General features: G+C 47.0%; 2 protein-coding genes and 1 long non-coding RNA gene across 3 annotated transcripts; 2 read left to right on the top strand and 1 right to left on the bottom strand.

Annotated features, from left to right (window-relative positions):
- The first annotated feature begins 76 nt into the window (after positions 1–76).
- Positions 77–9,615, top strand: LOC309573310 (estradiol 17-beta-dehydrogenase 11-like). The gene is made up of 7 exons (XM_082282148.1): positions 77–327; positions 2,137–2,244; positions 2,854–2,985; positions 3,627–3,733; positions 7,437–7,574; positions 7,836–7,952; positions 8,908–9,615. Exons 1-7 carry the CDS (start codon positions 118–120, stop codon positions 8,993–8,995), a joined length of 900 nt encoding a protein of 299 aa, XP_082138274.1. The 5' UTR covers positions 77–117; the 3' UTR covers positions 8,996–9,615.
- LOC309573311 lies at positions 9,033–12,914 on the bottom strand. Its single transcript, XR_014226418.1, has 3 exons — positions 12,789–12,914; positions 12,595–12,687; positions 9,033–9,160 (listed from the first exon to the last, which is right to left on the bottom strand). It is a non-coding gene; the product is annotated as an uncharacterized lncRNA (long non-coding RNA).
- Positions 12,915–13,030: 116 nt separating this feature from the next.
- On the top strand, positions 13,031–20,436 carry LOC309573309 (estradiol 17-beta-dehydrogenase 11-like). Its single transcript, XM_082282147.1, has 7 exons — positions 13,031–13,378; positions 15,530–15,637; positions 16,247–16,378; positions 17,020–17,126; positions 17,821–17,958; positions 18,220–18,336; positions 19,042–20,436. Exons 1-7 carry the CDS (start codon positions 13,169–13,171, stop codon positions 19,127–19,129), a joined length of 900 nt encoding a protein of 299 aa, XP_082138273.1. The 5' UTR covers positions 13,031–13,168; the 3' UTR covers positions 19,130–20,436.
- Positions 20,437–27,391: the final 6,955 nt, after the last annotated feature.

The following is a 27,391-nucleotide window of genomic DNA, read 5'->3' as shown; positions in this document are numbered from 1 at the left end:
AGACGCGCTCTGATTGGGCGCCGGACCCCAAGAGGCGTGGCCTCAGCAGTCTGAGGGGCGGGTGGCAGTGGCAGGGTCCCCGCGCCGTTCGGTCCTCAAAGGAGCTCCGGGAAAACAATGAATCTGTTTCTGGAGCTTCTCCTGTTCCTGGCCACGCTCCTCTACTCCTACCTGGAGGCTTTTGTGAAGCTGTTCGTGCCTGTGAGGAGAAAGTCTCTCAGCGGGGAGCTGGTGCTCATCACGGGCGCTGGCCATGGCGTCGGGAGAGCGACCGCCTTGGAGTTCGCCAAGCGCCAGAGCAGGCTGGTTCTGTGGGACATCAATAAGGTAATGGCACACTCGTGTCCTCACTCCGTAACCACCGAGTCCACGGGGGATTTAAGGGCGTAAGAAGGGCGGCACCGCATTGCCACCCCCATCGCCTCCTTCCAGCCCGCTCCCATCGGTCTCTGGCTGGGATGCTGAGCGCCAGCAGAGCGTTTGGCCCCACTTGCAGCAGAGGATGTGGGGCTCTGGTCCCACAGTCACTCGGTGCTACTCGGGAGGGAGCAGGCAGCACCCGGCAGAGCATCTGCGAGAGGGAAAGAAGCGCTCAGGAAGCTGCTGGTGGACCCGCTGCCTGAACTGGCAGGGAAAGCCCGCTGAGACCAGAAGGCTGTTTCCACAGAGGAGCAGGTTTGCCTTCACTTGTTCTCTTTGTAGCCTCAGGTGGTTTTTGTGCACTGCTGGGAGATGTGTTTTCTCTGCGCTCCTATCAGCAGCATCACTGTGCTGGGCTGTGTGAGCCCGGCTGCCCTCCGGGCAGCTACACGCATAGATGGCTCCTCACTAAATGTTTACACTGGCCCAATCTCTCTATTTCAGATTATTTGACTGGAATGCAAAAAAGCCGTGGCAGTTGGAGGATGGGCAGATACAAACATGCAGCATGGCACTCAGAAGGGATCCAGGCCAAGTGCTGGGTGTACGTGCAACAGGGAGGGTGAGAGGCTGCGCTTCCTGTTTCTGACACAGTGGGTCAGCAAAGGAGTTCACCATGAAGCTGCAAAACAGAACCCAGCCCACCGAAACAAAAATACCCCAAACCCGAGACAGGCTGAGTGAGAGGATGGATAAACAGGGAAGATAGTGTTGAACATTTTCAGTGTCTGTTCGTGGTACCCATTATGGCTAAGCAGACACTGGAGGGGTGGGAGGAGGCATGGCACTGCTCTTCCAAAGTGTACAGGGCTGCAGCAAAGCAGAGAATTGTTCATGTTCACTGGATGGAATGAGGGGATTAAGGTATAAGTTTAGTAGCGAGCGACACCTGGCTTTAGTGCTGGGAATAGATTGTAAGCGTGGGTGTCAGCAGGAACTGAACTACAGTGCCAAGGCAGGCTGTGGATTCCAGAGGATTTATGAGTATGCTCCTCCAACCCAACTACCTTGACAAGGCCTCCTTCGTGGGGCCTCTCAGCATTAAACAGCAGCTGGTGTTGAGGGCAGCTGCCCAGTCACTCACCACAGGGACTGCTGAGCTCTCCCAAGCTATTTGTGACCTGGGGCTTTTCACTACACAGGCCACTGGCATGGCCTTCTGGCACCTGGGAACAGGGATACAACAAATCCATTTCTCCTCTGGCTTAGTGAGTTGATGTAATGACTTTGGGGAGCTTCAGACCTGTGTGTGTCAAAGGTCATTCTGAAAGAAAAATCTTTCTACATTGTGCACTTTGGACGGCACCTCTCTTCTCACACCCAGCATGTGACTACAGAAATGCATAGAGCCACTCTCCACACCTCAGGGTGTCAGCCAGGCCTGTGTTGTATGAGCTCTGTTTACACTCACAGTGCTGCCTGCTGTGCCGCGATAGGCACCGTGTGCCCCCTGTCTGCTGCTACCTGTGCCTTACCAAGCCAAACTCACTCGTGCTGCCACCCTGCCTTTCTAGCTGTCACTACACACAGATCCTCAATTTAAGGCTGGAATGCCTGTCATCTCAGCAACCCCACCTACAGCTCTTTCCGCGGGTAGCCATGAACTGTTCTGGGGCTGGGCAGTGGTTGCTCAGTCCAGGGCCATCTTCAGCCTCTGCTGCTCAGCCGTGGCAAGGGGACAGCTGTGCACGGTGTCTTTCTCTCTGCCTCTTCCAGCACGGTGTTGAGGAGACAGCAGCAGAATGCCAGAAGCTGGGAGCCACTGTCCAAACCTTTGTGGTGGACTGCAGCAAACGGGAGGAGATCTACAGCGCTGCAGACAAGGTGGGGCAGCAGGGGCACGGCCAAAGGCTTTCCCAAACACGCTGGACTTCCAGAAGAGTCAGGGAAACTAGGCTAGAGGTGTTGTACACAAATCCTGCAAGGCCTTGGAAGCTCCCCACTCCTCGCTGCTCTCTGTACACGGAGTGCTGTAGCATTTCCAAGATCACAGCCAGTCTCATCCTATTTGGGAGGCTCCAGTGTATCACAGCCTGGTGCCAAGTCTGCTCTCTAGGGTTCGAGCCTCTGAAGGAACACAGACAGCACCGAGGACAAATGAAACATTTTATTGTAATGGCTGTGGTCCAGCTGCCTCAGAACAGTCTGTACCTCCATGGTCCCAGCTGTGACTACACAGTCCATACTGAGCACAGTGTGTGGAACACAGTAAATACTGGCAGTAATTAAAGGAGAAGAATCAGATCCAAACCAGATTTCCTGGCTCTCCTATGCAGTTCCTGCCACATCTGAAAATGTGGGATGATCTTCATCTCCCTTAAAGATGCGATGATAAGAATGAAATTAATTATGGCTCATCTTCCCCACCTTTACATATTTTTTCCCCCCCTGAGTGACAGACACAATTTGGGGCTTTTTTTTGCTCTCCAAAAGGTGAAAAAGGAGATTGGGGATGTGACCATCCTGGTGAACAACGCTGGTGTGATTACAGCTGCCGACTTTCTCTCGACTCAGGACCACCAGATAGAAAGGATGTTTGAAGTCAACATTCTTGGTCACATGTGGGTAAGGGCCACCACCATCTCCATAGCTACAGATTTTTGGGAATGCCACTGGGGAGGCAATTTAGACCAACCATTATTAGCAGTGAATTACCAAGTGAACTGTATAGTACAGGGTCACCCAAGCAGAATGTCTGCTGGGGAACTGGAGTAGCCTCCTGCTGATCTGAGCTGGCTGGTGACAGCCTCACCTGCAGCACGCACTGGCCTCTGTCAGAGGTGTTGGGGCTGACAGGGTGGGAGGGTTTCAGCTGTTCAGCCGTACTTGTTTGGGGCAGAAGAAAAGAGGAGCCATAGGTTGCCAAGTGGTTTATTGTACGTGCTGGTGGTGAGACCCTGCCAGCATTCCTGCTGACACCTGAAACCTAAAAGCAGCAAAGGAAAGATGTGAAAACCAGCTGCTGTTTATAGCCAACTCCTGAAACCTTTGGAGAGCAGGTTGCCAACTGCACCAGTGGTCAGAGAGCAGGTATCCCTGTGGCTCTGGGAATCTGAGGTGCTGTGCAGCTCGTAGCTTTAGGGATAGCTTTGGCCACCTAGTGAATGACATTGAGGGTCAGTGCTGAGTCTGCCTAAGAAAACAAATGTTCCTTTCCTCCTTCCTGCCCCCTGCATTTCTGCCTCTTGGTTTAAATGACTTCCAAGACCACGAGAGCTTTTCTGCCAGTCATGATGAACAACAACTACGGGCACATTGTCACAGTGGCTTCGGCTGCAGGTCATTTTGTGATTCCTTTCATGGTGGCATATTGGTAAGTGATTTTGAAATCAACCTTGCTTCATTTTTTGAAAAATTTTAATTGCATCTTCTCCATCAGAAAGTACCAAGTTATTAGCTCTGACTGAATCGGGAGCAATGTTTGTACAAAAGAATAGCCATGTGACACATCTACTAATGAAAAATTCTCCTTGTTTTCTCTCCCCCACCAATGCAGACTGTTGCTTAGCAAAAAAGGTATCCTCTTCCCTTCTCCTTCTTAGAATGTAGTTATTCTGTAATTTGTTGTAGTGTTGTCAAGTAAACCCTTACTGAGCAGCTTTTGATCTTTTCACCATTGTGGCATTGACTGTAGAGTATAAAAATAGAATCATAGAATCATCAGGGTTGGAAGAGACCTTTAGGATCATCCAGTCCAACCATCCACCCAGCTCTGCCACTGTAACCCCTAAACCACATCATCCAGTGCCAGATCCAAATGCCTCTTAAACACCTGCAGGATGGTGACTCCCCCACCTCCCTGAGGAACCTTTTCCAGTGCCTGACCACCCTAGCAGTGAAAAGATTTTTTCTAATACCTCATCTGAATGTCCCCTGTCTCACCTTAAGGCCATTTCCTCTATTCCTCTTACTGCAGGCATGGCAGAAGAGACCGACCCCACCTCCTTCCAACCTCCGTTCAGGGAGTTGCAGAGAGCCACGAGGCCCCCCTGAGGCTACTCTTCTCCAGACTAAACAAACCCAGCTCCCTCAGCCATTCCTCATAAGACATGTTTCCTAGACCCTTCATGAGCCTTGTTTCCCTTCTCTGGACATGCTGGAGCTCCTCACTGTCCTTTTTAAATTGAGGGGCCTGGAACTGGACACAGCACTCGAGGCGTGGCCTCACCAGTGCTGCGTACAGGGGAACAACCATTGCCCTGGTCCTGCTGGCTGATACAGGCCAGGATACCATTGGCCTTCTTGGCCACATGGGCACACTTTGGCCCCTGCTCAGCTGCTGTCAGCCAGCACCCCCAGGTGTCCCTTTCTGTCCCAGGCCACTCCTCACCCAGCCTGTATCGTTGTGTGGCTCAGGTGCAGAACCCCACACTTCACCTTATGGAGCCTTCTGCAGTTGTGTCCTCAGCCCAGATCGAGTCTGTCCAGGTCTCCAGCAGAGCCTTCCATCCCTAGAGCACATCAACACTTCCACCCAAGTCAGTGTCTTCTGCACAGTTACTGAGGGTGCACTTGATCCCCATATCCAGATCATCCATAAGATGTTAAACAGGACCGGCCCAGAGCTGAGCCCTGGGGAACACCATTAGCGACCAGCTGCCAACTGGGTGTATCTCCATTCACCACAGCTCTCTGGGCCCAGCCATCCAGCCCGATTTTTACCCATTGAAGGGTCCCCCACCCAAGCTGCAAGCCGCCAGTTTTTCGAGGAGGATGCTGTGGCAGATGGTGTCAAACACTTTACTGAAGTCTAGACAGACCCTAGATAGACACATCCACAGCCTTCCCCTCATCTACTAAGTGGGCCGCTTTGTCATACAAGGAGATCAGGTTGGTCAAGCAGGGCCTTCTTTTCATAAATCCATGTTGGCTGGGCTTGATCCCCTGGTTGTCCTGCATGTGCCCTGTACTGGCACTCAGGATGATGTCTTCCATAACCTTGCCCAGAACCAAGGTTAAGCTGACAGTCCTGTAATTCCCCAGATAATCCTTCTGACCCTTCTTGTAGGTGGGTGTTATATTTGCCAATTTCCAGCCAGATGAAACTTGTCCAGTTAACCAGGACTGCTGGTAGGTGATTGAAAGTGGTTTGTCAAGTTCTTTCAACAGTTCTCTCATTACTCTGGCATGGATCCCATCAGGAGTCATAGACTTGTGAGGGTCTAATTGGCACAGCAGGTCACTAACCATCTCCTCCGGGATTGGGGGCCCTTCTCTCAGCTTTCTGTCCCTAACTTCCAGCTCTGGAGCTGAGAATCCTGAGGGACAACTGGACAATATTAAAGACAAAGAAGGTATTAAGTTCCTCTGCCTTTTCCTTATCCCCTGTCACTACACTACATTCTGCATTCAACAAATAATGGAGACACTCCTTGACCCTCTTTTTGCTGTATTTGTAGAAACCTTTTTTGTTGTCTTTAAGGCCATGTTCTAGTTGCACTTTGGTCCTTCTAATCTTCTCCCTACATGATCTCACAACATCTTTATAATCCTCCCAAGTTATCTGACCCTCCATCTGGAGAGGATACATTGGTTTTCTTCCCTGAAGTTCCAGCCTAAATTCTCTGTTTAACCAGGCTGGTCTTTTTCCCTGACAACTTGTCTTTCTACCACATGGGGACAGCCTGCTGTTGAATATTTCACAATTCCTTTTTAAAGCCTGTCCAGCCTTCCTGGACCCCTTTGCCCTTCAGGGCTGACTCTGTCAATCAATGTCCTAAACAGGCCAAGGTTTGCCCACCAGAAGTCCAAGGTAGAATTTCTGGTGCCCCTCTTTACTTCACCCACTATTGAAAACTCTGACATTTCGTGGTCCGTCTGCCCAAGACTGCCACCAACCACCACATCACCCACCAGTCCTCTGTTCACAAACAGCAGGTCTACCAGGGCACCTCCTCCAGTGGGCTCTTACCAGTTGTGTTAGGAGGTTGTCTTCCAAACACTCCAGGAACCTCCTAGGCTGCATCCTCTCTGCTGTGTTGTATTTCCAGCAGACATCTGGCAAGCTGAAGGGCTGGCAACCATGAGACTTCTGCCAGCTGCTTGTAGAACACCTCATCTGCCTGTTTGTCCTGGCTGGGTGTTCTATAACAGCCTCCCACCAAGAGAACCACCCTGCTGACCTTCTGCCATCATGACATCAAATTACTTTTCTACTTGAAATTTGTCAGGAAAATCATGGTGCAGGCACCAAAAATCTGTTAGACTGTGTGTTGTCATTCTGCATCACATCTAGCCTTCTGTAAAGGCAGCTCCAGCTGCAGCAGTCTTCCCCCAGGAGCACTCCTTAGAGCAATCTTCTCCTGGGAATACTCCTTCTTAGACCAGCCTTTTCCTGGGAACACTCCTTAGAGAGTCACTCACTGTCAGCAGTGTGAGAACTCTCCAGCCAGGATTTTACTGGGATTACACTGCTAAATCCATAGCAGTCAATAAACTGATTCTGTGGTTCTCCTTTCTTTGGAGTTCATTTAAACTCCAGGCCCACACCTATTTCCAGGGCAGGTCATTCCTCAGTTTTGCTTGCATAATACTCCTCTATTTCAAAAGTCACACAAGACTGTTACAAGATGCTCCTTTGCGGTACAATAAACAGTTGAGGGTTAATCTCCATTTCTAGCCTGCCCATCTTTCTTAATTTTCAAGATTCAAGCTGCATTCCTTCTAGGAATCTTCTAGATGGGAAGAACAGGATGTCCATCAATTGATGCGCTTCAGTTGAAATTTTCTAAGAATTCCTGATGTTTGTCGGTTTGCAATTAAAGTGCCTTTTTTGAGATATCTGCTATGCATTACACAATTACTCCCCAAAGCAATAATATCTAATCCACCACTACATTGTGGCACAGGAAAAGTTAGAATAGTCCCTGCTCTGTCTCTCAGCTGGATTATATTATTTGGAGGGGTTTGCCTCCTAGCCCGTACTGTAAGTGTATGATGGTTTAGGCCATTTGCAGTTGTAGAAAAGTGGAAATAGGATTGCTGCCTTCTCATTTGTACTTTTTCCCCTCCTGCAGCTCAAGCAAGTTTGCTGCAGTTGGATTTCATAAAGCTCTGACAGAGGAGCTGTCTGCCCTGGGAAAGGATGGAATAAAAACAACGTGCCTTTGTCCAGTTTTTATAAACACTGGGTTTGTCAAAAACCCCACTGTAAGGTAACTGTCAATGCTCTGCATTCCTATGCTTCCTTCTTTGCATCACGGCACTGCATGTTATCCCCAGCTTGAGGCCTCTCTTCCAACTGGCTGTATAACAACAGTGTGTATCATTGGCTAAAGAAGATCTGCAGTGTCCTTTAACTCATGTAATGATTGCATTTGAATTACCTGAGGTTGTGCATTTGTGAAGCCTCCTACATCAGCCAGTACCAACCCTTTTTACTACTGCAGGTCTTATATGTTTGCTTTCCTGTGTAGGCTTGGAAAGATTTTGGAGATTGAAGAAGTTGTAGAGGCTCTGATGGAAGGAATAGTGACCAACCAGAAAATGGTTTTTGTTCCACCACAGCTAAACATTGCTTTGCTTTCTGAAATGTAAGTACAAAGGAAAATTAAGCAATGGATGTGGAAACAACAATACTAACTACCTGAGTATACAAGGTTCAAACTTTTAACTTCTGAGTCAGCATAGTTGCAGAAAGAGCTGAGGACCTGCTGCTTATTAGTGTTTGTTTCTTCATGTTAGCACTGAGGACATGGAGGCTGAGAACATTCCTTCAAAAGGGCTTTACTGCTCTCTGCTATGTAAAGCAAGATTTATCCTCTCACACAACTTATTACATTATCCAGTGTAGCTGCTCTGCTGAGGAGGTGTTTTTACCAGAGCTCCAGTTCCAAATCTGGAGTTCACATCTGAACAACTAAGTTAGCTTCTCAGTTAAATCCTACAGTATCTCAAGAAACATTTGGTAGTTTCTTGTTTACAAAACCCAGCACCAGACACTCGGAAAAAGATTTTAAATCTTTTTGCAACTCCAAGAGCTGCTTGTTGAGAGTGCAAGTCTGCAGAAGCACAGGCAAGTCAAAACCAATGCTGTTGAAACACTTAGAATAACTTTGCTTTTTTTGTCATAATTTAGGACAGAGGGATAAAGAGACAAAACTCTTAAGAGAAGGAATCTTAGGAGTGGAAACTGCATCTCACTTTTAATGTCTCATCCTTCCACAGACCTGCTGCTTTTCAGAGCATGAAATGTAATACACACCTACATCTGTACAATATTGAACCTTCCTGGATCCTGCAGCAGTATTGCAGCGCACATACTCCCTGTAGATACCTGGCACTGGAACTGTCCTAAAAGTCTAGGACTGGACTTTAATTAATCAGAGATTGAAGACAGCTATGGAAATAATGCCCAGTTGAATACTTAGTCTCAGTCCATGTGTGTGCATGCATTCTGCTACCAGACCAGCTCTTCCCTCACTTGCAGTGACACTTTTCCCTATAGTTTTTCTATCCTGCTTTTAACTTCATGTTATTATCTTTCAGGGTGTTTCCAGAACGCGCTCTGAATGTTCTGAAGAAGCTGGCCATTCCAAAGTTTGATGCAGTCATTGGGCAGAGAAGCACGCAGTGAAAAGCAAGAACTGATTCTCATTTCCCAGAGGCACCAGAGAAGACAGAACATGTGCTGAGCGTAGTTCCGCTGGCTTGATTCAGAGCAGAGCTAAGGCAGGTGCTTCCAGGCCACCATTCCCAGGCACACCTAAGGGCTTCTCCCACACCTGCAGCTGGGACACACCTGCATAACAGAGATTGTTAGCAAAGCAGAGATGCAGCTCTAGAAGGGCTGCTTTGAATGTACATCCCATCACCTCTATCTCATTGTGCTGAGGCAGGCAGGAATTCCCACAAAACCTGTGGGACTTTGTTTGGGAAAACACAGCTACCTAGTTTAAGTGCGAAGGGATTGCCTGAGAATATGTTAATCTGGACTCAACCCTGAACAAAAGCATTTGCAAGAAGCAATTTATAGAGGAAATGGGTGGCCTGTTTCACCTCATATATTAATTTTAAGTTTTAAAAAATGTGCTCAAATGAACACTTACAGTTTTGTGTGCATTTGTAATGAGCATTACCAAATTAATTATTTGTATTATTGAAATAATACAGCCTTGTTTGTAATGTAATGCCTAATTACAATGTTTATCAATTATGCATTAGCAGCATCAACACTCCTTATTACAAATAAATACATTTTTTAACCCAAAGGTGTCTTTCAGCAATGAAAGTGGTAACCAGGTCTAGGCAAGGACAGTGGAGCAGGTGCCATAATGCTGAAAGGATCAGCCAGACTCTGCCAAACACCAGCCCAGGCTGCAGGGATGAGGCAATCCCTGCATGGGGGAAGCCGCGTCAGGATCAGTGAGGTACAGGGCCAGGCAGTGCAGCCCATGCAAGGGCCAGGGCAGGGGGTGCAGGGGAAGGCTCCAGATGAGCCTTCACACAGCTCCTTGTCACAAGCCAGGGGCCTGCTCAGATGGTAAAAGCCCTAAAGGTCTTTGGCCTGTGGTCCAAGAGAGCAGCAGCTGATGACACACGGGTCAAAGACCCCTCCAGAGCACAGAGGATCTGTGCACCCACTTGTGCAACTCCCACCCGCTGCAGGCACTGCTGGCCCACAGCCCATCCCAGGCACAGATGCCACCTTTGGCACAGTTGGAATCCATCCTGTTCACCTGAGCCTTTCAAGCTGTTCTGTAAACAGGTTCTTCAGAAAAGGGAGAGCCCTCACCACCCAGCTCCTCCTGCTCTTAGCTGGCAACAGGTAGAAGCACTGTTGACAGCTTAAATAACACACAACTCTTTTCCATTTTGCCCATGGAACATTCATGTAACAAGACACTCAGGCTGTGTCAAAGCACAACTTCCCAACTTCAGCTCTTGTACTTCACAGTGCAAAATTCCTGCAGCCGAGACAGGAAAGGAAAGAAGGGGTTCACAAAATTCAGAACATTAAAAAAAGAGTTGTAACCCAATTAAAGAATACTTAGGCATGGTTTCCATTTAAAAGCCATGACAAAATGTGGGGGGTTGCATCCCTGCTTCTTTTTGAGCTGCATATTGACCTCTTGCTACCATGACAGTCCTGTCACATATGCAAGACACTTGAAGCCAAAGCATATCTGTGTGGCTTTTTGATTTTGTTAACACCCACCTATTCTTACCTAGTGTGGAGTCAAAAAGTCTAAAAATAGAGATGCTTCAAAAGTGCAAAAGACCTGTCAGAGCAAGCAGCATACTGGCCAAAATGTTTGTCCTTAGAACTCACTGTAAGATAAAGGCTAAATAAGTACTCTACTGATTCGTAGGTATTTGACAGTTGTCTCTTGTATGGCTGGCAAACATTCTTAACTTCCCACCCAGCCTAGCCTCTTCCTTCACACCTTCCAAATTTCTTCTATTTCATGACTTGAATGCTTGTTTAAAGGAAGAGTACAGTCCAGTGACTCCAAAGAAAAAGCTTAAAATGACTACAGAAACAGGGCAACATCTGATGACTTGGCCCTTATTCTTAGACTGGGGAAGGACTGGCATCATTAGGACACATCAGATAAGATGCTTGGCTTTTCCTGGCACATCATTCCCACTAGCCCTGTGTATCATTCAGATTCTGATGGCAGCATTAAATAGGAAGACAAAAATCCATCTAGGCGATGACAGTGCTCTCCTGCAGTCTGTTTCTTAGCACACTTGCTCCTAAGGAAGGGGAGACTGTATTGATTCCTGCTTTGCCCGATCTAGTCCAGGGTCTCAGAGCCCAGAGGAATTATTGGGCAAGGCAACTTGTGCAGTACACCGTATGTGGCTGTGGTTCTGTGTCTTCTATGGCTGCAAGCCTTCTGCTTAGCATAAAGAAACATATGCAAAAGCAAGGTTTTCAGCCTTCATCTCCTGAACACCAGTGCCAGAACTGAGTCACCAAGCCTCCCAGACTCCTCAGTTCTCTTTCTGGCCACAACACTCAACTGAAGCTTATCCCAAAGTCTGGTCACTGAGGGGTGCCCCTGTCCATGCAGGAGTCCATGTGAGCAGGTTTCATACAGCCACCTACAGCTAAGTCCCAGATTTGGAGGGTGGTGCCTCACACCCTGGCCTAGGACTCCTTATGAGTCAGGTCAGTGATTCTGGCCCTGTCCTCTGCCTCCTGCTGAGGTGTCTCTTGGAGTCGGGCTCGGTTCTTCCATGCCCTCCCTGCCTCCTCTGACTTGGCCCCAGCACTGACTGGAGCCCTGTGCCAGGAAAATGGCAGCACCGCTGAGCCGTGCAATTGGGGTCTGGTCCAAACACTGATGTGTTAATTAAGCAGAGAACCAAGTTCCAAGAGAAAAGTAGGAAGCGCCTAGCTCGGAATCTCTGTGCTGGAACTGACCCAGTCTCTCACTGACAAGGTGAGCTGCAGCCAAACCACCAGAACAAAAATAATACTTTTCAAAAAACTGTAGTCTTTACTGGACACGATTTTGGTTAGTTGATAGATGCTTGTGAACCCTTCGCAATTCCCCAAGAGCTCAAAAATATCCTTAAATGAAATTATGAACATGACCATGATACATCTGGTTTTCTAACTGAATAAAAAAGGAGTAAGGTCAGCAATCCTTTCCAAGAAAGGCCATGCAGTTACATTGATAGAGCTGGAAGAAACACCTGAAAGTACTTTTCTCCTATTTCCTATAAGCATTCCTGTTCTGGTTAAGGTTCTGGATACTCTGTTACATACAAGCGATTCCAAGTGTGAGTTGCGTGATTTAGACTCAATTAGATAAAAATGACCCAATTCAAGCAATTCAATGCCATTTTTCAAAGGACTTATGGAAACTAAGCAGCCATAGCATAAGATGAAAGGTCTGAGTATGGATAACTAAATAAAGACTTAGTAAGAGAAACAGCTAGGCAAGAGATCACCTGTGGAGTTCCAGAAATTGAAAGGACTTGTCTCATTCAGCTTTGCTTAAGGGACCTGGAAGAGGATGGTGGGGGACAAAGTCTGCTGACAATGCACAGATATGCAATGGAAGGAAGGACCATGAAGAAAACTGCTCAAGGACCTCATGGCACTGAGCGACTTGACAGCCACAAAGCAGGATTTGAAAAGAATTACAATACAGAGTTGAATGTAACTTCAAGATGCTTTTGTCAGTAACTGGATGAGCAATTTCATTGCCACTTCCGTACCTTTTGCACGTGCAGCAAATGACAAACAAGAACATGTTTTGCTGCTTCCTTGACACAGGAGCCTGAGAGAGGGACAGGAGGGCACTGCCACCTCTGTGGGGACAAACGAAACAGAGAATGAATAGTCGGGGTGACTGACAGATGCCATCCGGCAATGTCACAACCAAGGGAAGAACAATGAGGGGTTTGCATACCTCTATAGTCTGTGTTTTCCTCAGCCAAGAGGGCAGAAAATGCCCTAAACCCCACATTTCTGTATCCATGCCCGGCAAGTCCTGTCAGCTGCAGGGTGAACATGTTTCTGCTAGGACAGATTGGAGTGCAGACTGCAGCTCCTCCACAGCGCTCACCCAGTGCCAGCCCAGGGACACCGGGAGCTCAGCGTGGGACAGCTGGGCGGAGCAGCCGCCCAGGGCTCCCGCCCCCGCCGGTGCGGGCGGTGCGGGGTGGATCCTGCGAAAATGGACGGGAGCAGCGGCGCGCGCTGGGAAGGGCAGCGGGTAAATCAGCAACCCGCGTCCCCTTAAAAGAGATTAAAGTTCAGTTCGGTCCTCAAAGGAGCTCCGGGAAAACAATGAATCTGTTTCTGGAGCTTCTCCTGTTCCTGGCCACGCTCCTCTACTCCTACCTGGAGGCTTTTGTGAAGCTGTTCGTGCCTGTGAGGAGAAAGTCTCTCAGCGGGGAGCTGGTGCTCATCACGGGCGCTGGCCATGGCGTCGGGAGAGCGACCGCCTTGGAGTTCGCCAAGCGCCAGAGCAGGCTGGTTCTGTGGGACATCAATAAGGTAATGGCACACTCGTGTCCTCACTCCGTAACCACCGAGTCCACGGGGGATTTAAGGGCGTAAGAAGGGCGGCACCGCATTGCCACCCCCATCGCCTCCTTCCAGCCCGCTCCCATCGGTCTCTGGCTGGGATGCTGAGCGCCAGCAGAGCGTTTGGCCCCACTTGCAGCAGAGGATGTGGGGCTCTGGTCCCACAGTCACTCGGTGCTACTCGGGAGGGAGCAGGCAGCACCCGGCAGAGCATCTGCGAGAGGGAAAGAAGCGCTCAGGAAGCTGCTGGTGGACCCGCTGCCTGAACTGGCAGGGAAAGCCCGCTGAGACCAGAAGGCTGTTTCCACAGAGGAGCAGGTTTGCCTTCACTTGTTCTCTTTGTAGCCTCAGGTGGTTTTTGTGCACTGCTGGGAGATGTGTTTTCTCTGCGCTCCTATCAGCAGCATCACTGTGCTGGGCTGTGTGAGCCTGGCTGCCCTCCGGGCAGCTATACTTGTAAAGGACCTTGGCAAGTGGAGGATGGGCAGATACAAACATGCAGCATGGCACTCAGAAGGGATCCAGGCCAAGTGCTGGGTGTAGGTGCAGCAGGGAGGGGGAGAGGCTGCGCTTCCTGTTTCTGACACAGTGGGTCAGCAAAGAAGTTAATTGTGTCATCCTGAAGCTGCAAAACATACCCCAGCACAGGGCCTCACTGGCATGGCCTTCTGGCACCTGGGGACAAGGCAACAACAAAATCACTTCTGCCCTGGCTTAGTGAGCTGATACAGTGACAGAGGGAGGCTTCTCTTCTGTGTGTCAAGTGCAATTCTGTAAGGAAAGTCTCTCTGCACTGTACACTTTCATAGTGGGTTGACCTTGGCTGCATGCCAGGTGCCCACCAAGCTGCTCTATCATTCCCTCTCCTCAGCTGGACTGGGGAGAGGAAATAACATGGGAAACAATGACTCATAGCTTGAGATAAAGCAGTTTGCTAAAGCAAAGCTGAAAGTTTGCAGGCACAGAAGCTAAGAGAAAAAAATATTTTATTCTCTGCTTCCCATCAGCAAGTGATGACTGCCCACATGATTCTGGGAAGTGCTTGCTGGGGAAGGCAAACACTGTAAATACTGGAAGCCCCTCCTCTTCTTCCTTCTTTTCTTAGCTTTTATATCTGAGCTGTCATCATATGATATGGAATATCCCTTTGGTCAGTTTTGCTCTGCTGTCCCCTCCCAGGGGCGGGGAATACTGGGGACACAGCACTGATGCTGTGCCAGCACTCCTCAGCAGCAGCCAAAAAACTGGTGTGTTATCAACCCCTTTCTAGCAGATAGTGCAAAGCACAGCACTGTGAGGGTGAATGAATTCCATCTCAGCCAGACCCAATACAACTGTGGAGGGCACCTCTCTTCTCACACCCAGCATGTGACTACAGAAATGCATAGAGCCACTCTCCACACCTCAGGGTGTCAGCCAGGCCTGTGTTGTATGAGCTCTGTTTACACTCACAATACTGCCTGCTGTGCTACTACGTGTGCCTTACCAAGCCAGACTCTTGTTGCTGCATTCCTAAGGCTAAGAGAATTGGGGCTGTTCAGCCTGGAAAGCAGATGGCTTCAGAGTGGCCTAACTGTGACCTTCCAGTATGTGAAGGGGGCTTACAGAAAAATGGAGAGAGAATATTTACAAGAGCATGTAGTGACAGGACAGGGGGAATTGGCTTTAAACCGAAAGAGAGGAGGTTTAGATTGGGTATTAGGAAGAGATTTTTTACTATGAGGATGGTGAGGTACTGGAACAGGTTGCCCAGAGAAGTTGGAGATACCTCATCCCTGAAAGTGTTCAAGGCCAGATTGGATGGACCTCTGAGCAACTTGCTCTAGTCTCCCGCCCATGGCAGGGGATGTTGGAACTATATAATCATTAAGGTCCCTTCCAACTCAAACCATTCCACAATTCTGTGGTTTCCTTTCTAGCTGTCACTACACACAGATCCTCAATTTAAGGCTGGAATGCCTGTCATCTCAGCAACCCCACCTACAGCTCTTTCCGCGGGTAGCCATGAACTGTTCTGGGGCTGGGCAGTGGTTGCTCAGTCCAGGGCCATCTTCAGCCTCTGCTGCTCAGCCGTGGCAAGGGGACAGCTGTGCACGGTGTCTTTCTCTCTGCCTCTTCCAGCACGGTGTTGAGGAGACAGCAGCAGAATGCCAGAAGCTGGGAGCCACTGTCCAAACCTTTGTGGTGGACTGCAGCAAACGGGAGGAGATCTACAGCGCTGCAGACAAGGTGGGGCAGCAGGGGCACGGCCAAAGGCTTTCCCAAACACGCTGGACTTCCAGAAGAGTCAGGGAAACTAGGCTAGAGGTGTTGTACACAAATCCTGCAAGGCCTTGGAAGCTCCCCACTCCTCGCTGCTCTCTGTACACGGAGTGCTGTAGCATTTCCAAGATCACAGCCAGTCTCATCCTATTTGGGAGGCTCCAGTGTATCACAGCCTGGTGCCAAGTCTGCTCTCTAGGGTTCGAGCCTCTGAAGGAACACAGACAGCACCGAGGACAAATGAAACATTTTATTGTAATGGCTGTGGTCCAGCTGCCTCAGAACAGTCTGTACCTCCATGGTCCCAGCTGTGACTACACAGTCCATACTGAGCACAGTGTGTGGAACACAGTAAATACTGGCAGTAATTAAAGGAGAAGAATCAGATCCAAACCAGATTTCCTGGCTCTCCTATGCAGTTCCTGCCACATCTGAAAATGTGGGATGATCTTCATCCCCCTTAAAGATGCGATGATAAGAATGAAATTAATTATGGCTCATCTTCCCCACCTTTACATATTTTTTCCCCCCCTGAGTGACAGACACAATTTGGGGCTTTTTTTTGCTCTCCAAAAGGTGAAAAAGGAGATTGGGGATGTGACCATCCTGGTGAACAACGCTGGTGTGATTACAGCTGCCGACTTTCTCTCGACTCAGGACCACCAGATAGAAAGGATGTTTGAAGTCAACATTCTTGGTCACATGTGGGTAAGGGCCACCACCATCTCCATAGCTACAGATTTTTGGGAATGCCACTGGGGAGGCAATTTAGACCAACCATTATTAGCAGTGAATTACCAAGTGAACTGTATAGTACAGGGTCACCCAAGCAGAATGTCTGCTGGGGAACTGGAGTAGCCTCCTGCTGATCTGAGCTGGCTGGTGACAGCCTCACCTGCAGCACGCACTGGCCTCTGTCAGAGGTGTTGGGGCTGACAGGGTGGGAGGGTTTCAGCTGTTCAGCCGTACTTGTTTGGGGCAGAAGAAAAGAGGAGCCATAGGTTGCCAAGTGGTTTATTGTACGTGCTGGTGGTGAGACCCTGCCAGCATTCCTGCTGACACCTGAAACCTAAAAGCAGCAAAGGAAAGATGTGAAAACCAGCTGCTGTTTATAGCCAACTCCTGAAACCTTTGGAGAGCAGGTTGCCAACTGCACCAGTGGTCAGAGAGCAGGTATCCCTGTGGCTCTGGGAATCTGAGGTGCTGTGCAGCTCGTAGCTTTAGGGATAGCTTTGGCCACCTAGTGAATGACATTGAGGGTCAGTGCTGAGTCTGCCTAAGAAAACAAATGTTCCTTTCCTCCTTCCTGCCCCCTGCATTTCTGCCTCTTGGTTTAAATGACTTCCAAGACCACGAGAGCTTTTCTGCCAGTCATGATGAACAACAACTACGGGCACATTGTCACAGTGGCTTCGGCTGCAGGTCATTTTGTGATTCCTTTCATGGTGGCATATTGGTAAGTGATTTTGAAATCAACCTTGCTTCATTTTTTGAAAAATTTTAATTGCATCTTCTCCATCAGAAAGTACCAAGTTATTAGCTCTGACTGAATCGGGAGCAATGTTTGTACAAAAGAATAGCCATGTGACTACTCTATTTTCTTTAGAATGTATTTAAACTTAAGGCCCACACCTATTTCCGTGCCAGGTCATTCCTCAGGTTTGCTCCAATAATGCTTCTCTGTTTCAAAGCACACACAATTGATTTGAGATGCTCCTGTGTGGTACAGTAAACATTCGAGGGTTAATCTGCATTTCGACCCTGCCCATCCTTCTTCATTTCACACATTCAGGCTGCATTCCTCCTAGGAATCTTCTCTCATAGGAAAATGGGATGTGCATCAATTGACATACACTAGTAAATGTTTTCTAAGGTTTCCTGATGTTTTCCTGTCTGTTTTGTCTGCCTGTTCACACTTTGTCTGCTTTCCACAATTACTCCACAGGTTTCAATATCTAATCCACCACTACATTGTGGCACAGGGAAAGTTAGAATAGTCCCTGCTCTGTCTCTCAGCTGGATTATATTATTTGGAGGGTTTTGCCTCCTAGCCCGTACTGTAAGTGTATGATGGTTTAGGCCATTTGCAGTTGTAGAAAAGTGGAAATAGGATTGCTGCCTTCTCATTTGTACTTTTTCCCCTCCTGCAGCTCAAGCAAGTTTGCTGCAGTTGGATTTCATAAAGCTCTGACAGAGGAGCTGTCTGCCCTGGGAAAGGATGGAATAAAAACAACGTGCCTTTGTCCAGTTTTTATAAACACTGGGTTTGTCAAAAACCCCACTGTAAGGTAACTGTCAATGCTCTGCATTCCTGTGCTTCCTTCTTTGCATCACGGCACTGCATATTATCCCCAGCTTGAGGCCTCTCTTCCAACTGGCTGTATAACAACAGTGTGTATCATTGGCTAAAGAAGATCTGCAGTGTCCTTTAACTCATGTAATGATTGCATTTGAATTACCTGAGGTTGTGCATTTGTGAAGCCTCCTACATCAGCCAGTACCAACCCTTTTTACTACTGCAGGTCTTATATGTTTGCTTTCCTGTGTAGGCTTGGAAAGATTTTGGAGATTGAAGAAGTTGTAGAGGCTCTGATGGAAGGAATAGTGACCAACCAGAAAATGGTTTTTGTTCCATCAAATCAGAGTGTTGGTTTACTGCTTGAAAGGTGAGCAGGAAAAAAAAATGTATCCACTGTAACCTCCTGAGTGTATCACCCTCAAACTTGTAAAATCTGATTCAAGATTAAGTTCTATTTTAGAACATATCACAAGCTAGTTAATAATGCAGTGGTTCTTTCCAGTGACAACAGCAGACATCATCCAGAGATTTTTTTGAGCCCTTTCATAGGCCCTTGTACAGAACCACTTGCTGCAGCTGACTGTTCTCAGTGCAGAGCTCCACTGCTCTGCAGGCCACCACATTCTCGGGAACACTAGTCCCAGAGAGAGATGAGGACCTGCTGCTTATCAGTGTTTGTTTCTCCATGTCAACACCAAAGATTGAGGCCATGGAGGCTGGAAAATTGCTTTAAACGGGCTCCTTTGCAAAGAGAAAGCAAATGCTTGTGTCTATGTTCAGTATGAAAACTTTCTGGATTCTGCAGCAGTATTGCAGCCAAAATCATGGTTGGTACATACCTGTCATGGAATTTTCATAAAAAGAGATGGGTGGAATCGGAGTTAAAACTTGTCAGAGATTGACAAGGGCCATGTGTCCTTGGGAAATAATGCCCATTTTAAGACTCTGTCTCAGTCCATGTGTGTGCATACATTCTGCTACCAGACCAGCTCTTCCTTCACTTGCAGTGACACTTTTCCCCATAATTTAAGTTACTCTTCCACATTTAACTTCATGTTAATGTTTCTTTCAGGGTGTTTCCAGAACGTGCCCTGAATCTTCTGAGGAAGATGACTGATGTCAAGTTTGATGCAGTCATTGGGCAGAGAAGCACGCAGTGAAAAGCAAGAACTGATTCTCATTTCCCAGAGGCACCAGAGAAGACAGAACATGTGCTGAGCGTAGTTCCGCTGGCTTGATTCAGAGCAGAGCTAAGGCAGGTGCTTCCAGGCCACCATTCCCAGGCACACCTAAGGGCTTCTCCCACACCTGCAGCTGGGACACACCTGCATAACAGAGATTGTTAGCAAAGCAGAGATGCAGCTCTAGAAGGGCTGCTTTGAATGTACATCCCATCACCTCTATCTCATTGTGCTGAGGCTGGCAGGAATTCCCACAAAGGTGGGTGGCCTGTTTTCAGTTCAATTTATATTCTTAAAATATAAAATTCTCTAATGAACACTGAATTTCCCATATTTTTGTAGCAAATACCTGAAATAATAGAGGTGTATATGTAATATACCTAATTACATCGATTATCAATTACGCATTTGCACCATTAATATGCCTTTATATGAATAAATACAGTTCTTTAACACAAAGAACAGTGTATCTTGGCAGTGAAAGTCATAATCAGGTCCTAGAGATGCATTTAAGGTATGATATCAAGGAATACACCTTTTCCTGTATAATTTCTCACATGGCCCTCTGCACTTTCCAGACATCTTTAAAACACCTTCTCATGAAAACAATGCAGTATTTCTCTACAAATGACTGGGTGCCACAACTACAGCCCTCACAGGGCAAGGGCCAGGGCTTAAAGGCGGTGCCAGGGCAGGGGGTGCAGGGGAAGGCTCCAGATGAGCCTTCACACAGCTCCTTGTCACAAGCCAGGGGCCTGCTCAGATGGTAAAAGCCCTAAAGGTCTTTGGCCTGTGGTCCAAGAGAGCAGCAGCTGATGACACACGGGTCAAAGACCCCTCCAGAGCACAGAGGATCTGTGCACCCACTTGTGCAACTCCCACCCGCTGCAGGCACTGCTGGCCCACAGCCCATCCCAGGCACAGATGCCACCTTTGGCACAGTTGGAATCCATCCTGTTCACCTGAGCCTTTCAAGCTGTTCTGTAAACAGGTTCTTCAGAAAAGGGAGAGCCCTCACCACCCAGCTCCTCCTGCTCTTAGCTGGCAACAGGTAGAAGTTTTGCTGCCATCATCACAAATAGTTGCTAGATGTGCTAAATGACACAAAAATAGTTTCCTTTTTGCTCATGGAACACTCATGTAATAGACACTCAGGCTGTGTGAAGCTCAAGTTCCCAGCTTTGGATTTTTTGTTTCATAGCGCAAGATTCCTGTAGCCAAGAAAATAAAGAAAGGGTAAGCAAATTTCAGAGAATTAAAAAAAAATCCAAAAAGTTAAAAGTCAATTAAGGAGTGTTGATGTGGTTTGAATTTAAAACCAAGACCCTCAAAACCCCAAAGCATTTGCGAGAAGCATGCTTTGAGTCCTGAAGGATAAAGGAGTCCAATTTGCATGCATTTTCAGCAAGTTATTTTGTAAGTCTGTTTTCCCTGCCTTTCTCAGGCATCCCACAAACCTGAGAAGAGTGACGTAGTAGCTTTGTCTACTCTGAAAGAAGTTCTTGGTTTGCCTTGCTTCTATTTGAACTACATGTTCCTCTCTTTCTAAGAGGACAGGCCTTGTCACAACTGAGAGCCACTTGCTCTTCTCCATGTTGCTTGAATTTCCAAGTCTTCTGCTTGGCATAAAGAAACATATGCAAAAGCAAGGTTTTCAGCCTTCATCTCCTGAACACCAGTGCCAGAACTGAGTCACCAAGCCTCCCAGACTCCTCAGTTCTCTTTCTGGCCACAACACTCAACTGAAGCTTATCCCAAAGTCTGGTCACTGAGGGGTGCCCCTGTCCATGCAGGAGTCCATGTGAGCAGGTTTCATACAGCCACCTACAGCTAAGTCCCAGATTTGGAGGGTGGTGCCTCACACCCTGGCCTAGGACTCCTTATGAGTCAGGTCAGTGATTCTGGCCCTGTCCTCTGCCTCCTGCTGAGGTGTCTCTTGGAGTCGGGCTCGGTTCTTCCATGCCCTCCCTGCCTCCTCTGACTTGGCCCCAGCACTGACTGGAGCCCTGTGCCAGGAAAATGGCAGCACCGCTGAGCCGTGCAATTGGGGTCTGGTCCAAACACTGATGTGTTAATTAAGCAGAGAACCAAGTTCCAAGAGAAAAGTAGGAAGCGCCTAGCTCGGAATCTCTGTGCTGGAGTCAGCCCAGTCTCCCACAGACATGATGAGCAACAGCTCCGTTAAAAGAACCATGATGTTGTCTAGAGGTCTGTGGAGCTCCTTCCTCAGCTCTTCTAGCTGTTCTGCTTTAAGAAAGCACAGGAGAGTGAGGGCCCCACAGGGATTTCATGAGCCAGGTGCACTATGTACTCCCCGAGGGGTTGCAGCCAGCAGGCAAATGCCTCTGCTGTGACTGCCCTGCCAGGTGACAGGGGCCGTGGTCGCCAGAGCAAGAGGCATGAAGGTGAACTATTTACAGAATCTAATGGCATGGATTAAAACACCCCACAGCACTGCTGCCTGGCCTGTCTCTTTAGCAAAGTTTGAGGGTACTTCTTTGGAGACTGGCTCTGCTGTATTTTTCCAAAGTCCTTAAATCCTACTCAGAATGTTAGGAGAATCATCTCAACCTGTGTTTCTTGGCACAAACCCAGGCCACTTAAAAGAGAAAATCAGGGCTGTACCTCTTACTGCCCCTGTCTGCTAGCACCAAGGCCCCACCATCATATACCTTTTAATGCTTGCAGGTGGTACCAGTATGCATAAAAAAACAGGTAATTTTAGGCAGCACTTCAGAACATGGATTTCTAAATGCACAGAATCTCCTGAACCCAGCAGTTCAACAAAAGGGGGGTTTGTACTGTTTTGTGGTTTTTTACTATGTCTCCACTGAAATTAAGCATCTGACATCACTGGTGGTTCATAGTGTTGCAAAATTGTCTGCAGAAATTGACTCAGCTTTTTGGTACCTTCGATCTCTCAGATTATTTCATTCTGCATCTATTATCTGACCATGCATTTTTTCCTTTTCCAAGCAAGTCTCTTGCTTTGTTTGAGCTCATCACTGAGAAGATTGTGGCTTTACTACAAAACTCCTACCACAGTATTAATAAGCTTACATTTATCCAAGAAGCCAGGTGTTTCTAGGATTAAACTTGCTCTCCTGCAAACTACTTCCCCTCTGTGTTCTCAGGCTTTTAATGTTCACAGCTGGTTGCTGATCTTTTTCCAAAAAACACTATCAAAATTATTTTCAAGAAACATTCTAGTTAAACTGATGCTGCAACAGGAAGATACACTCAATGCTCAAAAATAATCTGGTGACAATAATGACTGTATTTTTATATAAAGGAATTCCAGACACTCATGTTCACCAGTGTCTCCCACCTTGCTAATCATGAGGTAATCTCTAATGGGAGAAGAACCCAAACCCTGAATAGGAGCTTGCACTAATCCTTTGATGGCCACATAGCTTTTCTATGATGAGGTATTGCTGCTTCCTTCTGAAGGGCTGACCTGGAATACAGTACATAAGGACTCCTTTGAGCCTTATAGAACTGACAGCTGCACTCTAAGAGAGGTGAAAAATTGAAAATTGTGTAATAGCTGGCTTTAATATTATGCAGGATATGGAGATCTGCATTTATTCTCATTGAGTGATTTCTGTGTAACACAGGAATTATACTGGCAAAAGACAAGATTCAAGTCTCTCTAGTATAAAAAACAATGAAGGGGAAAAAACCCAATATTTATGTGTAGCACAGTTCTCTAAGTCCTTAAAGCATGCACATGCTGTTAACACCAGTTCTGGCTGCACAGCCGGATCATTAATGTTATCTTCCCAGCTGAACATCTGTTCATGTGGCACATTTCCACATCCATCCTCCTCTCTCTCTTAGACATTAAATTGTACCAAGAGCCCTTTTAAACACGAGTACAATTTTAAGGGGATTTTAATGAGCTTGTCTGGAAGGAGGCTACATCATGATTTATAGCAAGGAAAGTAGTATGGGCCAAAAAAAGATTTAAAAATTTAGATTAATTGGTTACTTCCTTAGAAGTGCCCTTTTAGGTCACTCAGAGCTATGGTCAGTTCTTGTGCATTTAATGAATATTTTCAGCCAAAAGAACCCAAGCAAACCCAAACTCAACCAACCAAAATCAATCAGCACACTAATTAACAGAGGCACAATTACAGCTAACAGCTTCTGAGATACTGAGATTTTTCTGCACAGGACTATGGAGACACCTTGGAAAGGAGACTGCTTTCATATGGGTCAGTTGTAATGGACGTGACGTTAGGAATGAGTGACCGAGAATCATTAAAATGCAACATTTTGTGAACATAGTTTATACTCACTGTTGGCATGTTCATTTTCTAGATAAAGAATTCCTGACTCACAAGGATTTGTGCCTAATCCATATGGTTAATCAGTAACCAATTTAGGGGCAGGAGAGGCTGTAGCTCACTTCATGCTCTCTCTCCTCAGGGGCAAGAAACAGGTAAAAGGGAAGAAACATGCCAAACAGAGGTGTACTCTCCTTTAGGAGGATGACATAAGTCCATGTATGCCACAGGCCTATAGATAAGAAAGCAGCAGCACAGATTTTTCAGATAGTTATTTTTCAAGCCATGGATTGTTTCAGTTTTGCCCTGTCACACACAACACTGTTTACATCTGAAGCCTTGGAAATCATGAAACTTGGAACTTCCATACACAGTTACATTAAACACAGATCTTCTCAAATTCTTACGAACATAATATGGATCTCCATACACAGTTACATTAAACACAGATCTTCTCAAATTCTTACGAACATAATATGGATCATAGGCAGACAAATACTAAAGCATGATCCTCAATACTCTAAAGGCAATTTTAGATAATGGCTGTGCTGTGCAGTGCTGAGCTACCTCAGCGCTAGCTCAAAGGCACTAAGAAAGAGATGTTTTGCATGTATGTATAGCCCCATGATTACCTGCAGCCTTGGAGCCTGGCAATGGGTATGGTTGTGCTAGTGCAGTTCTGGACTAACAGGTTTGGGAAAGGGATTGTTCTTCATTCAGCAGCTAATCCAGGATCTCTGGAAGATGTCAAGTAACATGGTGCAAAGCTCTACTCAGTGCAGGACACGTTCATGGCAAGACGCAGCTACCTGGCATTCAGTTTCTCTTTGAAGCCTCCTCAAGGAAGGTGTTGATGCTCCTGCGGGTTTCCACCTTGTAGGCATATCTGTCACATACTGATGTAGCTGAGATTAGCACACAAAGCCACAGTCACTCAACACCCAAAGATCTTTTTCACCCAAGGTTATGCTTTGTCTCTGAGCTACCAGGTCATGATTTGATTCTTTGGACCAAGTGAGCTTCCTTTTTTTCCCTCTGGAACAACTGAAAAAACAAAACCAAACCACATACACACAAAAATCCAGCTATTTAAGTTTTCACAGTTGGCTCTCTTTTTTTTTTTTTTCTTTTGAGGATTGTTACTATCAGGGACTAGCAATATTTTTATATTTGTTGCCTTTAGAGCATAAGATAAAGTACTGAAGTCTTACAGGTCTCTACGATTGCTAATCCAACGAGCTACTACAGTTTTAAACTCAAGGCTTTAAGAGAATCCAGACAAATAGTTATTTTACATTTACTAAGAGAAAGAGGTAAAGCTTTTACCAGAACGGTCACAATAGATCCCCAGGAATCCAGCCTCAAAGTCTGCCCACATTCAGGAAAAGGTAACCTCTTTCTGTCATCAGGGATTTTACCTTGCCTTTATAAAGCACTGCTTGTGAGGACTTAGGGGATGTAGGTATCTGAATGTATGCGAGAGCAGGACCAGCAGTATGCCAAGTGCCCCAATGGCAGTAAAACCAGACAATGGCATCTTTGTGGGTTGAAAGCCTGATCAAACTATGACTGAAGTCAATGAATATTACAGCTGGAGATGGGGTCAGCGGCTTTGACCCAGGAAGAGGTGACCGGTCCGGGGAGATGGTCCCGAAAGGAATCGCCTTCCCGAGGTCCGGTGTCTTCCCTCAGCTGCTGGCAGGAGGGCCCATGCAGAAGCTGTCAGCTCTTTAGTGATTATCAGCTCGTGATTCCAGCTCAGCTCTGCAGGGCAGCCTCCAGGCCAAGCCTAGACCAGAGAGAGAGACGAGAAGGCTCGTGTGGCTGGTTCCGCAAGGAAGGCAGCTTTATTGTGGGTCCCCTCTGGCGAAGGGGGGGATCCAGGGACGAAAACCCTCTTCCTCAGGGGCCCCAGAGAGCTTGCTTTTATAGGGATACAAGGGGATCAATAAAGGAACAATGGATTACAGAGGATCTGGGATGGGAACAGACCAATGGGTTATAGAATGATTTGCATAGTGTCTCCCAAAGGATTGTGGGTCTGCCTTTCCTCGCTGTGACCAAAGTGGTTGCCTTTCCAGGGAGTCCTGCTGGGAGATTGCTCAATCTCCTTATCTCAGCAGATGTCCCTCCAGGGCAGTGGCTGGGCATACCCCACAAATGGAAGCCCTTCTGGTGGTTTCCAGGGGCGTTGGATGAGAGCCACAATACATTGCAAGCAGTATCACTAACTTTCAAAGCAAGAAATAAGAGCACAAAATCATTATAACAGCAGTTTGCCCACTGACAACTCCTACCTTTTCACAGACCTTGCTGATATCCCCAGAACTCATCTGAGGAAGCTGGCAGGTAACATTTCCTCCCTTGGCACATCTTAAGTGTCATGCTTTCATCTTGAAGAGAACCAGTCTGGGCAAGTAAAGCAGCTGCCAGGCTGGACATTGTGGATATATGATGTACAAACTCTGAGGCCAACAGGGAATATAAGTGTACACTGCGATAGAAGGGGAGGGGAAATCCACAAAACACAAGTCTGTATAGGTCACTTTGTCCAATTCCAGCCTTTTGGAAACTCCACATGGACAGCAGCATCTCTGCCACATACATTCAGGTTAGTACCTTTCAAAAACATGGATGAAGGGGAGGATTGCTTGGGATTTTTATGTTCAGAAAAAAAACTAGAAAAAAGGCATTGCTGAACAGGAATTTTCTAAGATGTATTTATGCAAAACCTAAAATGTGCTGGGTTGATCACAACTAGTGCAACTTTTTGAGAGGCACATCATATAATCAAATCAGCTGTTTGCCACTGAATTTTCACCGTCTCTGACCTCTGTGGAATTAATGGCACAGGGGTGTGGAATAACAACCCAAACCCATCAAACAGATATATTTGAGATAATAACAATGATCCCCATATTTTCATGGACAGTGTTCTGGCTCTTTCTCAAACAGGCCACCTCAAATAGCAGTGTTATTTAGTTTATTTTTGCCTTTAAAGACTCCTAAATAGATGTACTTCTCCTCCTAAAAACAGTATATGTGTACTCTGTGTGAAACTGCAGACCTCCAGCCACTCTTTCTCAGATAAGCGTGGATTTCTAAAACACCTTCCTGCTTTTCAGCAGAATTGTGTTGGGTTCAGGAAAAAAGGAAATCCTGGAATTATTATGCACATCTGTAGAGGTGGACTTGCCATCCAGTGTGAGTCCAGCTTTCTGCTCTGCCGTATGGAACTGGGAAATCTACTGTACGGAACTGAAATCTACTGGGCTCTTATGTGGGGCTGGGGGTAGAGGGCATTTTCACTTGGCAAGCTGTGCTTTTGTTCAAGGAAGACTCCATACTCCCCAGGGCATCCATTTCTTTCATAAGGTCTTTCTTTGGTTCTAACAGCCTGCAAAACTTTCCTGACCAATTCTTTTCAAGTTCTGAAGTCAAGCTTTTACCAAATGGGACCAAGACTTACACATATTATTCCACAGGCAGAGAAGGGTACTACTAACAAAGAGACTGAATCAAACCAGGGGGAAAGTGTGTATTGGGGAAATGTATTCCTGCACTGGAGGGGGTGTATGTATCTCTCTGTGTGAGATATGTATATATAAAAAATATACACCATAGAGTGCAGAGCTGGTGGACAGGTGGAGAGGAAGGAGCTGGTACAGCCTCTTCTTCTCTCTGTTACATCCTTCTCTCTCTGAAGTCACGGAGAGCAGTTCCTCCAAAATCTGAAGCAGGATCACTCTGATCTGTATTACAAACCAAAGAACCACAGAACATGATTTGGAAGAGACAGACAAAGATCATCGAGTCCAACTCCTGGCCCTGCACAGGACATCCCCAAGAGTCACGCCACGTGCCTGAGAGGATAGTCCAAATGCTTCTTGAACTCTGTCGGGCTTGGTGCTCTGACCACTTCCCTGGGGAACCTGTCCAGTGCTCAAACACC

This window comes from Coloeus monedula (genome assembly GCF_965178545.1).
Source record: "Coloeus monedula genome assembly, chromosome: 5".
Lineage (NCBI taxonomy): Eukaryota > Metazoa > Chordata > Aves > Passeriformes > Corvidae > Coloeus > Coloeus monedula.
The sequence above is the reverse complement of the archived record's forward strand: the minus strand, read 5'-3'. Positions and strand labels throughout refer to the sequence as shown.